Source organism: Cygnus atratus, chromosome 2, assembly GCF_013377495.2.
Source record: "Cygnus atratus isolate AKBS03 ecotype Queensland, Australia chromosome 2, CAtr_DNAZoo_HiC_assembly, whole genome shotgun sequence".
Taxonomy (NCBI): Eukaryota; Metazoa; Chordata; class Aves; order Anseriformes; family Anatidae; genus Cygnus; species Cygnus atratus.
Window position 1 is genome coordinate 124,367,237 of NC_066363.1, and position 12,230 is coordinate 124,379,466.

Consider the following 12,230-nt stretch of genomic DNA (forward strand, 5'->3'; position numbering starts at 1 on the left):
CCCGGCCCCCACCTCCCCACCTGGCGGGGCCGGGGGTGGGCTGAGCCTTGGGGGCCCGGCCCTTCCCTCCCCTTCCCTGCCCTCCGCCCCGCTCCTGCCCGTGTGGGGCTGCGTGGGCGGGGGGGGCCGGGCCGGTGCCGCCGCCGCTCCGTTCCTCTCCCGCGGCCATTTGGCGGCTGCTGCTCGCCCGGCGAGGCGGGGGCGTCCTGCGGCCCCAGGTGGAGCCCTCCTCGCCTTTCCTTTTTTTTTCCCGTTTATTTTTTTTTGGGGGGGAGGACGGGCGTGCGTTCGCCCGCGGCATTCCTGAGGCGGGCGTGGGGTGGAGGCGGGCAGGAGGCGAAACGCTGCCCTGGAGCTGCGACCCGGCGGAGGTGAGAGGCTGGCGGCTCTGGGGGAGGCTTTTGGGGTGGAGGGGGGGGAGGCTTTAGGACGGGCAGCGAGCCCCCCAAAGGTCCCAGAGGACTCACGTGTAATTGTCTGCAGGTCACTCGGCGACTCTCTTCTGATTGCCGAGACTAAAGCTGTTCTGACAGCCTGCCTGCTTCTCCTTTATTTGTTAACGTTTATGTGGTTTTCCTCCTCTAGCAGCTCCTAAAGATGCAGCCGTGCCGCTTCTAGCTGTGAGGTAATTTTGCAGTGTGGTATGGTTATTTTTTAGCCCACTTCGTATTTGTATACATGTCTTTTAGCGCTGGTTCTGCATTTATTCTAGCACGGTGTTATCGCCTCAGTACCATTACAGCTCTCCCAGCTGGCTGGCACTGGAGAAATCCCTCAATATGACTTGCTGCTCTCCTCTTGTAGCTAAGTTTTTTTTTGTTGTTGTTGTTTTTGTGTTTTTTTTTTTTTTTAATATAACTCCCTTCAAACATATATTTAGCATGTTTACAGACACATAAAGAAATGAATCTGGATTTCTAAAGGCTGCTCTTATTCCATTTTTGATTCTTCTCAAATACGCTTCCTCATAACCACTCCAGTGCTTTTTTTTTTCAGCCTAAGTATCTGAATATAGCTCTGATTAAAATTTCTTTTTAAGTGTTCACCTCCACATCAGTGTCTATAATGACAGCAATTCGAGCTAATTATATATTAAAAAAAAAAAGGAAGGTGTGTGTGGAGGAGTATTTTCCTGAAGACACTTTAGATTTCAGGAAAAAAATGTTCCAAACTTTTGGAAAGCCTTTTGGAAAGTTCACTGTTAACGTTGTCAGGGTTGTCTCCGTGCGTGGCATTTCTAATAACTTACAGCTAGAAAACTGACCTCTTTATTGCGTAAAAGATATTTTGAGGTGCTGGTTTTGGCCAGAAATACATCATGTTTAACTTGTATGGGCCAGTGAGAACTGCTAGTTGTTTTACTACCACGGCAGTTTAAAGCTGAAGTATCACCTGTGGTTATAGGATGGTGATGAATTGTGTGAAAACTGTTTTCCAGCCTTAATTTCCCCCTTTGATTGTAAACTACAGCCTCACCACATCTGATGTTATTGCACCAAGCTGTTACACATGCATAAACAAATGTTCTCTGAATCCCTGCATTTATTGAATTAGAACGCCGTTGTATTCTCTGTGCAGCTCCAAAATACAACAGGTCCATGTGTATACTTACCTATAGGAATAAGTAAGCTGTCCTTGCAAAAGGGGTGTAAAATACTAGAAGTAGTTGCCCTGGTGTAACACGAGGAGTCCAGCGGTGGTGAGCTGGGCGTGTAATTTGGATATTGCTAAAAGCTCTTTCTCTTACTTGTCTTTTATTATTCTGATATTTACATCATTGCCTTTTCACTGTCCAACAGCTCTGTGGTTCTAGGCAGCTATGACTTCTGTACAGCGCAGACCTCAAAAGTGTTTTCTGGGTTGTGAACTGTAGCTTGGATTTACGTACTTGATTATTTTTAAATCCTGATGTATTCTGCTCTGCGGATCCTTTGCCAATGACAGTACAGAAAATCCAGGAAATTTCCCCATGCTCGATGGACTAATAACAACATTGATCTTAAAGGAGAATCAGATCTATTTATGTAGTGAAACAGGGAGAACAGTTGGTGACTTTTGTTCAAGGTCATGTAAAAAATAAATAAACAGGCAGTACATCTGGAATTGAAATTTGGGTTTCTCTATCTTAATCTTCTGCGAGAGGGGCAAAATGAGGCTGGGATTATTTGCATTGTGTTTACTGAAGCCTGACTGCCCTCTTATGTAGAACTGAATATGCTGCAAGTGGCTGGTATCTGTTCTGTGCATGACCTCTGGAAAGGAGCTCGCGGTGCTGGTGCTACAACTCCTGCTCTGTGCTGTCCCTGGGCATCTGCGTTTAACTTCAATCGGACCCTGTGTGTAGGAAGGCAGAAGCGTGCCAGGGACGTGCAGGTAGCATGTGTAATGCAAACTTGATTTTCATTTGATCTGCTATTTAAGTAAGCCATACCACCTGAGACACAGTGACCTTTCCAGATACATTAGACAACGGCTAAAAATGGATTTATTAGACACCTATGCTCAGGATTAAAAGACAGACATCTTTTATTGGCAGTAGTTGTTCTTAAGAACCGTTTTATGACTCGGGGATTGCTTACCACAGCAAAGAGCCTGTATTCTGTCATGTAATAATAATAAACAGGAATGTAAATGGTTCCAGTCCGAGCCCTGAATCTCGTTACATGCCAGTTACAGGAACTTAATGGAGCTTAATTTGGGAGGTGGGGCAGGGAGAAAGGGTTGTTTCTGCTGTGCAGTAGGATCGTGGGAAGTAATAGAGACCTCAAAAAAAAAAAAAGTTACTTCTTTCTTTCCCTGGGTTGTTTTCACTTTACCTGTTGTTTTTTTCTACACGTAGAAAGCGGCAGTTGAATTGGACTTTGCCCACGTTGCTGCGGAGTGGTGGTTTGCTTTCTGTGGTGGTGCTACTAAAGATTTCCAAAAAAGCAAGGTAGTGCGTGGTGTGTAAACAGGGAGCAGCCTTCCTTTCCTTTATATTAACAGCTGAATTCTTCTCAGTTCTCTTCTCAGATTATATTTAAAAGGGTGTTGGGAGATAAGACAGGGACTGGCCGGAGTGTTTTGGTTATTGTTCTCCTTTTTCTTCGCCTCTGCTATTTCTAGAGGTCTGCACTGGTGTCTGAGTGTTCTCATTTTAAAATGGTAGGTATGTGGTGTGCGAAAGGGTGGCCTAGGTGAAGCCTGTTTTCTTCAGAGCCTAATTACTCGACAGCTTCTTGCCACCCACCTCTCTCCAGATCAGTGATCTGCGCTTTGCTTTTGACTCTTCTTCCTGAAGCCTGTGACTTCTGCAGCCCCTGGCTGTCCTTGCCCGGTCCTTCTGCATTGGGTTCTGGATAGCTCGCCTCCTGCTTCCTGCGTGGCAGCTGCCGGTCTGGTAACAAGTGAGCGTGACGCTCCCTTCTGTCACACAGCAGCGGAGAACAAGTTGACCTCGTAGGCTTTCTCGAAAAATGTCATGTCCAGCGATATGTTGAGTCATTGTCAGGGTATTTGTGGAGAAGGCTGGGGAAAGTGTTGAAAAGTGTACCAAGGATGATACCCTCCCTAAAGTAAGAGGGCGTAAAGTAATGTTTATAGCAAATAATAGGCCTGCCTCCCATTTCTTACTCTGGCTTCTGTATATGTAAGTTCCTTCTGTAGCTGGAATTGCATTCAGGTGGGATTTCCAGCAGCTGTTCTCACTTGTGACTCAGTCCCAGAGTAAGTTTTTCCAGGTGGATTAGGAGTGCGTAGGGGAAATGCCTGTTCTGTTCTGGTAGGTGAGTACGGATCCCGGTGAGCCTTCAGATAGGCTTGCTGGGTGACTGGCTTTTGGACTGTTCTCTCCGCTTCCCTTCTGTTACTCACAAGGGGTGAATATGGTAGCTGATTTGTTCTGGCCTTAGTCAGAGGCTTTTAAGGCAATTTGGCTACTGCTGTGAAGGCAGCAGGTGAGTACGTAGCTTCCAAGCCTAGTCTTGGGAGAGGCTGACTCACTAGCACACAGGACAAGGGTCTTTGGTTATACAGTGGTAGCATCTTCAGGCTGTTATTGCTTTAAAAAAAGAAAAAGAAAAAATGGTCTAGCACAGAACAAAGTATCTGATTATACTTCAGAAATGTTTCCTGATTTTTTTTGAGTTTAGGTAGAAAGGAGGTTGCCAGATATCCCAGATAGCGTTTGCCTGTTACATGTAACCATTAGGAGATTACACAAAATACCTTATAGCGAGGCGTTCAGTAGGTTCTTCGTTTGTGAGCACAGTAGGTCTGTGTCTGTTCTCATGGTGTCAGGTCTGTACTGCTCTGCTCTTGCTTCACCAGAGGCAGGACTTAGCCCGAAATTCGACGTTGTGGCTTCCTGCAGGAAGCAGGGAAAATACTGCCTGCTTTTTGACAGCCGCCGGGGAGGGACTGGACAGTGGAGCTGTTTGATAGGCTTAACTTTGCCAGGGGGATGCGTGTGTGACTTCTGTTCTTCCCTAATGTATTCGACCGTGCCTTCCCCTGTCCCAGATCTCTCATACTGCAGTGACTTGAAGGTTTTAGCTAGTCACAACTGCTTCTAACGCCACTGGTCTCAGTGGTAATGTCTCGTGTTACCTACATGCTCTTTCACTAGTGCCCAAGTAAGATTTAAGGGATGTTTATTTTAGAATCTGTTCTCTAAAAGCTCCTCTTCCTCTCTGCTTGTTACCAAGCGGAGGCCAGGGTTTACTTGCTCTTAGTTACAAGAAAAGCTATAACCAGAGGCAGAGACTTCACAACTGACAGCGTCTATTAAATTCACTTGTATCTGGCAACCCACAAGACACCACAGTTTACACATTCGAAGCTACATATAAAAATGTGTCTCATCCCTTTGCTTCTCATCACTACTTGGTGTAGTTACCGCAGCAGCAGTGGCTTTACCTGCTGCCGACACTGCGGCTATGTTCCAGAACTACCGCGTGGCAAAGATTGAGGCAAATCCATCCCTGGTTGGTTGTACAGGCAGGTCTGTAGTGCAGGTAGAAGCCCTTGAGAGCTAATATGCTCGTGGTGAATAGCAGTTGAAAGAAGGCTGTGAGCCTCTGGAGCGCAGTGGCCAAACTGCTGGTGCCGGTGATGCATTTCTTCCCAGCGTGCCAGTTCGGCGTCGTGTTGGTGACCTGGGCACAGCTCAGAGGAGATGCCTCAGGGAAGGAAAATAACTGCAGCCAGTGAGCTTCCAGGCGGCTTAAGGAAAGAAACACGAGCATCGCAGTTTCAGTGTTTCGGGTGATTGATTCCTTTTTTTTTTTTTGTTCCCCCTCCAGTAAGATGAATAAACTTTTCCTGAATTAATCTGGGTGACACTTCCTCCTTTTGTTTTCCCTAGAACTTTCAGCTTCAGATCTGGAATAAAACTCGTTCTTCCAATTGATATATTTTGCACTACAGCCTTTAATCCGTACTGCTCTAATAGTATTTAAGGCTATGGCACCAAGGATCAAAAGTGAAAGGGAGGAGAGAAGTGTGAGAATGACTGCAAGCATGTTAGCAACCTCTGTAATGAATGGCAATTGAAAAGAGGAGAAGGATGGTGAGTGATATTAGTCAGGAAACATCTCATTCTTTTTAAAGCTTTACCGATTTTATTTTATTTTTTTAACGTGATGAGCAGGAAGATGGGGCTTGTTTTCAGTTCCTGACGCTGTATCTGAAGTATCTCAGATCGCTGTATCTCAGCAAAGTGTAAGCTGAGTGAAACACTGAAAGCAGTGCACATGGACTATTTTCGTGGGCCTCTTAAGGTGGAGAAGGGCACAGTTAACTTTTTAGATCTTAATTTTAGTGCGTGGGAATGGGTGAAGAACAGCCTTAAGGAAATGCCAGTGTAAAAAGGGCCTTGTTGTAATAAGGCTTTTTTTAAACAGTGGCTTGCCAAAGGAATAGAGGAACCAATTTGAAACTCTAGGTCTGTGTAACTGGCTTGGATTAAGTGTGGTGTAGTCAAATTAAAAGGGGAAGGAAAAAGATGCTCACGCCTGTGATTGCCTAATCAGTGAAGTAGGGAACAGTCCAATTCAGGGGAGTGCAAATGTAGCAAAGCCGTTCTCTGGATCTGTTGCAGTCTGGCTGTTCTGTTACTCAGCTGTGATTACAGGAGTTTCAAACGCTCCTTGTTTAAAGTCACCACGTAGGTTTTTAAAAATTAAGTATTTTTTAATGACCGCAGGAGGAATAATAACATGGAAGTTTGCATCAGGGAGATGATCTGGCTTTTGGGAAGAAGAAAAATAGGTGACTGACTGAGATTAGCTGGGTATCAAGAACATCTTTTCCCTGGATTCCAGGGGCTTTAGCCTGCTTGCCAACATAAATATGGGTGTCTCTCTAACAGCAGAATTACATCAGATTAGTTTGTGCTTTTTGGAAATCCATGATATGAAATATGCGGTCCAGTTTAATACTTCCCTGGTTTAAGAAAACAGGGAGTTAAATGTTGAATGGGGCCCTCCTTTTTCCTCTGGGTGTTTTGGAGAGAACAGAGGTCTCCTCTTTCTACAAAACCAAAACAACAACAACTGAATTTCTCATGTTTGTAACTTGGTCAGACTCACGATGTTCTACATTCACTAAAACTCTGCAGCTGGCTGTGCAGGCCTGAACAGGGAGCTGAAGGCATTTAGCGTGAATGCCCAGTGTTTTTAGGCAGTACTGAAGTTCCTGTTACTTGCAGCAGTCTGGTAAACACTGGGTTTGTGCTGAGTAAAGGTGTGGAGAATACTCCTCCTCAGTGAATGAGAGGGCATCTCATTAAGGTGAAGTACGCCGTCTTACTGATGGCTTTATCCTCTGGGCTTTTGCCCTCCTCGAGTTCTGCAAGGAAGCTAACTTGAGACAGGAGTGGACAACCTTTCTGTTGTGCTAAACACAAAGTACCCCAGGTAGGGGGGTGGACACGCAGATGGACACAAGGTGCCTGTGTCCCTCTCTGAAATTCACGTGAAAGAAAAATTTCTTTTGTCGTCTTTGATCTCTGATGTGATAATTAAACACACTCGGCATGTTCTGGCAAACCCGAAATGCCCTCTGGTTCAGACTTGTGCAGTTGGAAATACTTGTTTTGAAGTAAACCCTTCCAAACATACATGTTACTGGCTTTTCTCAGCTGATATGTGATCTTTTTTTTTTTTTTTTTGGAAGTATTTATCCATGGTCTATCTTTATTCTTTCAAAGTACTGTCTGTATGGACTCGGTCTGTTTCCAGAATGTCTACACAGCGCGATGCTTCTGGGGTGTACTCGTGTCCTCGGCGAACGTGAGTAATTTCAGTGAGCTGCCAAAGGACCACAGGCAGGAAAGTTTACTAAATTGTAACGTTTGTATCTGTATATATACATAGTAAAGTGTCTTTCCTGTGAGGAAAAGTCTGTGTCACACGGGTTTTAGCACAGTCAGTTAAGTGCTCCTCCCCTCAGTTTTCCTTTTTCTGTTCACCTCAGGATTACATGATGGAATTCAAATTTTCTCAAGAAGAGCGGCGTATCTCGGATCAGCACCGCTGAAGTTACCTTCTGATCGCAGCGCCCAAAGCGCGGTCCTGTAACAAACTTGTCAAAAGAACACGTACAATGGATCTCAAAGAAAGCTGCCCAAGCGTTAGCATTCCCAGCTCTGATGAACACAGAGAGAAGAAGAAAAGATTTACTGTAAGTATAGAGAAGCGTAAGCACTGTAGGCAAATGCATAGGTTATTAACACTTAGAAGTGCTACTTTCTTGGTTTAAGTAGTGAGTTTATTGTTATTTTCAACAGGCTTACAGAAATCCGTTCACTTGCTCTTCTGAGCACTGGCCATAGTCCAGTGTGAGAGGTTGTGAATGTTTTACAGTGTTTAACTCTGCTTTCTGCAAAAAGGATTTGGCTTTGCAAATTTCTGATACTCCACTTCCCACCCCCAAATAGCAGCGTTTTCACATAAAAATATGGAAGTGTTCAAATGCGGGTTTAACATTTTAGTACCAAATCAAATTAAGATTTGGCATCCTACATGATTATTTTTAAGAAAAACATTTTTCTAAAGGAATAAAATGTTTTTGAAATGGCCTTTTTCCCCCCATATAGGTATCCTATTATGCTTTTATTTTTTGTAAAAGAAAAAAAAAGTAAAATATCACATTTGTGAAAGACCTTTTTTCAGTCTTCCTTCCTGTTTTCCTGATTCTAATGCCTATGAGTTTTTTCCTATCCTGTTCCCATTTCCACCCCTGTCATTCCCCTCCCTTTCTTCCTTTTTTGGTCTCCCAGTTTGACTTTCTTTCTGGAAGTGGTCATACCATTCGGTGGGGAAACTCTCTGCATTGCAGACTGAAAAATAAAGGAGTGCAGGGTGGATTTTAGTTTTGCACTTCTTTATGTTAGTGTATAAAGACAGCTTAATAGTTCTTCCTTTAAAAAGCTCAAACTGCTTCATTGCTCTTGTGAAACTTCCTCTGAGCCTGCTCTCTCTCTGTCTGTCTCTCTCTGAATTAGTCACTCTTCAGAAGTGGAATGTAAACAAACTTAGGCTGAATTGCTGCCTGAAGAATACAGCAAAACAAAGATTTACGTAGCTATTTATCTGTGTCTATCCTCTTCCCCCTCCTTTCAGAGAAGAGTGATATTTGATTCAAGTTTATCAAGATGTAATTGGAGGCAGGAGCGTGCTAGTAAAAGGAACAAGCAAAAGAGAACTTTGCTGCATGTGTGGGAAACTCAAATGAGCAAGAAAAACTTGATAAAAGTCTAAACTTCAGCAAAACAGGCTTGTTTTATTGCCTCAGTGCTGGCAGTCCTGCTGTTAAAATGTGTCAGTGTGGTACATTTGTGGCACATTACTAGTGTTTAGATGTCCAGGTCATTTTAAGGGGTGTGACAACCTTAGCTACTTAAAGGTGATTTCTCCGGGCATGCCCTTCAGAAAGCTCTACCAGCAACGGTAGGAAACTTCAGAATGTAGAGAGGTGGGGGGGTAAAGAGGAATCCATCCTGGCTGTGTGGAGGTATGCCTTGTCTTAGCATTCTCTGCTTTCTGCATCAAGCAGCTTGACAAGAGCCACTTCTCACAGCCAAGCTTTTGACTGTTATCACATGTATTTTACGATTTGATGACAGTAGTGAGGGTAATGCTGAACGTTGTGGTAGGAACTGTGAATTCCAGAATGTCTGAGAGTGCTTTTGCTTTGTCTCCTCTTTTGTAGCTGCGCTATAATGAGTGGAGCCTGTCAGTACTGCTTTTGGACAGCAGTGAGAGAGAAGGGTGGGGTGAACACTTTGTTCTTAACAAATTTGTGGTAGGTCATAGCTGTCTGTTTCTGATGGCAGTGTTAGTTCAATCTCTATGAACAGCAATAAAAGCCTGAGGGCGAAAGAAAACGTTAAAAAGATTAAGACTTCAGGTGACCACTTTGTATAAGCTTTGCCTTAATATCACTTACAGTATATATCACTGATGTGTCTACTGTGAAACTATTCTAAAATCTCACTGGTCTCAACAGAAGTTATGAATTCTAGCTCAAACCTTATTGTGGTTCACTTGATGTTGGCACAGAAACAACATAAATATATGCAACTTAGTGTCTACTAGCTCTTCTTTTTTTTCTCACACTTGCCATGCTGAAGCGTTTTTAAAAACAACACGTGTCTGTGTACTTGTTATTCTGATAAGTCAAGCTTTTCAGTTTTGTCTTTTTGAAATGAGCTCTTAGTTCCTCCTGAGCATCTTCATAACCTTTTATTGAACATTTCATTTGTTTTTATTAAATTCTACCTGCATTTAATATGTTTATTACCAACATATATACGTATTTTGACTAATAATAATTTCATGTTTGAATTTTTTAGGTTTTCTGACCAGGAAGCTTTTTTGCTTCCACTTAATTCCTGGTAGCCAGCTTCTTTGTATATCCAATCCAGATCACTGTCCTGCCTTTTTCTAAAGATTCAACATTCACTGTCTTTTTTTTTTTTTTTTTTAATAAAAAGGGGGAGGACAAAAAATATTTGCTTGTTTTGGACTATACTAGGCTATATTAATTGCCGTTCGGTCCTGCTTTATAGCGGCCTGCTTTCTTTTCCCTGTGTTGATGAAACAGCTGTGTTTTGGATTTCTTGCTTTTATGCCTGTGCTGTTTTAATGTCTGAGGCTTAATCTTGTCTTCTGACCTGTCCTCGTCTTCTACTATCACATACGGACATACTAAGAAATCTTAATATGTCTGATGCCATACGTGTTCATGATGTTCAGTGCTTTTATATCTGTTGAACTTGGGGTTTTTCTTTAGCTGGGCATGCAGGAGTTTAGGTGATGGTGTGAGCTGGGTTCACCTCTTACGGTTCTTCTGTCTTTATGCTCTCCCATACTGTCTGAGTCATTGTTCTTACAGCTAGCTGCTGCAAGAACAAAACAGCTTTAATTTCGAGGTTGCCAGCTGGGGGGATATCATCTTGCGTCTGAAGTTACGCTCATCTCTGCATTTTGCCCTGCTAATTTAAAATTATGTCCATGGCTTGCTGCTCAAGTTGGTTTGCATTGATCTGCCGTGCAGTCACAGGGAGTGGTGATTTTGTGTGAGCATTATTTGCGGGACTTGATTGCTGTATAAGCAATAAGCACAGTATCTCAGTCTTGTTTTGCAGCCGAAACTTGTGCTGAAACTTTCGCTGTTAACAAACTAGGGAGGCTCTAGAAAGGTGCATAGCTAGGCTTTATGCTAAAGCATGTTTAACAGTATAAGAGAGAGCTAGTTATCCAAGCAGAGTCTCATCATCACCGAAGTGGATGCTTCCATCCAGCTTCCTGTGTTCCCCAGGGAAGACTGAGGGCAGCTTATTTGAGAAGCTAATCTGCATGAATACAGATCTCAGGCTAAGGAACTGATGGTGGTGTCTGCCGCTTCAACTAAGGGAGCTGAAAGGAGAGGGGTGAGCTGCTGTTGCTGGGGCATTCCCAGCTTTCTAAATCAGGAATTAGCAGCCTTCTGTACTTGTTTCCTTGCCGTCTCCATCTTCTCCCCTGAAGAAAGAGACAGACCCTTTCTGGAAGCACAAGAAGATAGGGAAGGGAGTTCAACAGGTTGCATAAGAGGAAAGGTGTTGATGAGAGGTAGGAGAAGTCACCACGGACGCTCATCCATCAACCAGGTTTACAAAGCCCCGGATCCACAGTCTGCCTGGTTACTGGAGTCCTCTTCTACCACGGGTTTGAATGTCCACAACTGTGCAGCAGGTTCCAGCTACTCCTCCCTTGATCCCAAAACTGCATTACGTAACCTGCACTGTATGTCAGCCACAGCACGTTTTTCCCCCTGAACAATTCATGGCATCATAGACAACTCTAAATCCAGCCCAAATCGTTCTAAGTCCTCAGCATTCTGTCAGGATCCTGACTATAATATGCATTCAAGATGTTGCGAGTTGTTGTTCTCCATATACCTGTCTTCCATATGTGCTTGCTCCCTAGGTTTTGGTGAAGGCAATCTGCAGCTTTTAAATGTTTTCCTTCCTTAATGGTGGCATTCATTATGAATTATCAAGGTGTTAACACATTCCCTAGCAGATCCTGTTGGATATGAACGAATTTATCAAACTCAATGAAATCAGCTTTGCTTTTTCTTTAATTTATTCAAGCACCAGCTAATCAAAAGCTATCTCTGTAAAAGGCAAGACACTTTTGATTGTTCTTTTAATCCTTTGCATTGCTGTTTATGCCTTCGTTGTCAGAAAAACATAATTGTTCACCTATGTATACACTATAAACTTAACAAGCTGGCCTGACTTTCACCTAAGGATTAAACGTGGGAGTTTTTTCTAAACTTTGCTATTGGCGTTAACTTTATCCTTGTGTTACTGCAGGTTTACAAAGTGTTGGTCTCGGTTGGCAGAAATGAATGGTTCGTCCTCAGACGGTATGCGGAGTTTGATAAGCTCTACAATACGGTAAGCAAAAGGCAGGCTTATGGCATTGTGCCAGGATAGCACAGGGTAACACTTGTTTGCAGTGTTACGGCTCGAGTTAATTTCCTCATCGAGGAGTTCGAGTCAACATTCAATAACCATGGAGGCCTGTTTAAAAAAAAAAAAAAAACCCACCCTGTAATTTTCTTTAAACTTTGGTTTGTTTGAATTTTAAACTGAAAATTGGCTCTTTGGTCACTGCTTTTTGTTGTTGTTTGGGATCATTGTGAGTGAGGAGATCATTGTGTAGTAATTCCAATTTACAGGTTGTCAAAGCACATGA

The 12,230-nt window shown here is 43.3% G+C and overlaps 1 protein-coding gene across 6 annotated transcripts in view; it reads left to right on the plus strand.

The window, feature by feature from the left end:
- Positions 1–12,230, plus strand: part of SGK3 (serum/glucocorticoid regulated kinase family member 3) — a 57,871-nt gene that overhangs the window by 21,867 nt on the left and 23,774 nt on the right. For 4 of the 6 annotated variants that reach the window (XM_035563060.2, XM_050708742.1, XM_050708744.1 and 1 more), the window contains 2 exons: positions 7,456–7,662; positions 11,846–11,929. In XM_035563060.2, the coding sequence (XP_035418953.1) occupies positions 7,585–7,662; positions 11,846–11,929 (162 nt within the window). In that variant the 5' untranslated portion in view covers positions 7,456–7,584. Of the gene's footprint in view, positions 1–90; positions 372–7,455; positions 7,663–11,845; positions 11,930–12,230 lie in introns of those variants that run through there. The other 2 variants (XM_035563059.2, XM_050708745.1) reach the window with 2 other exon arrangements.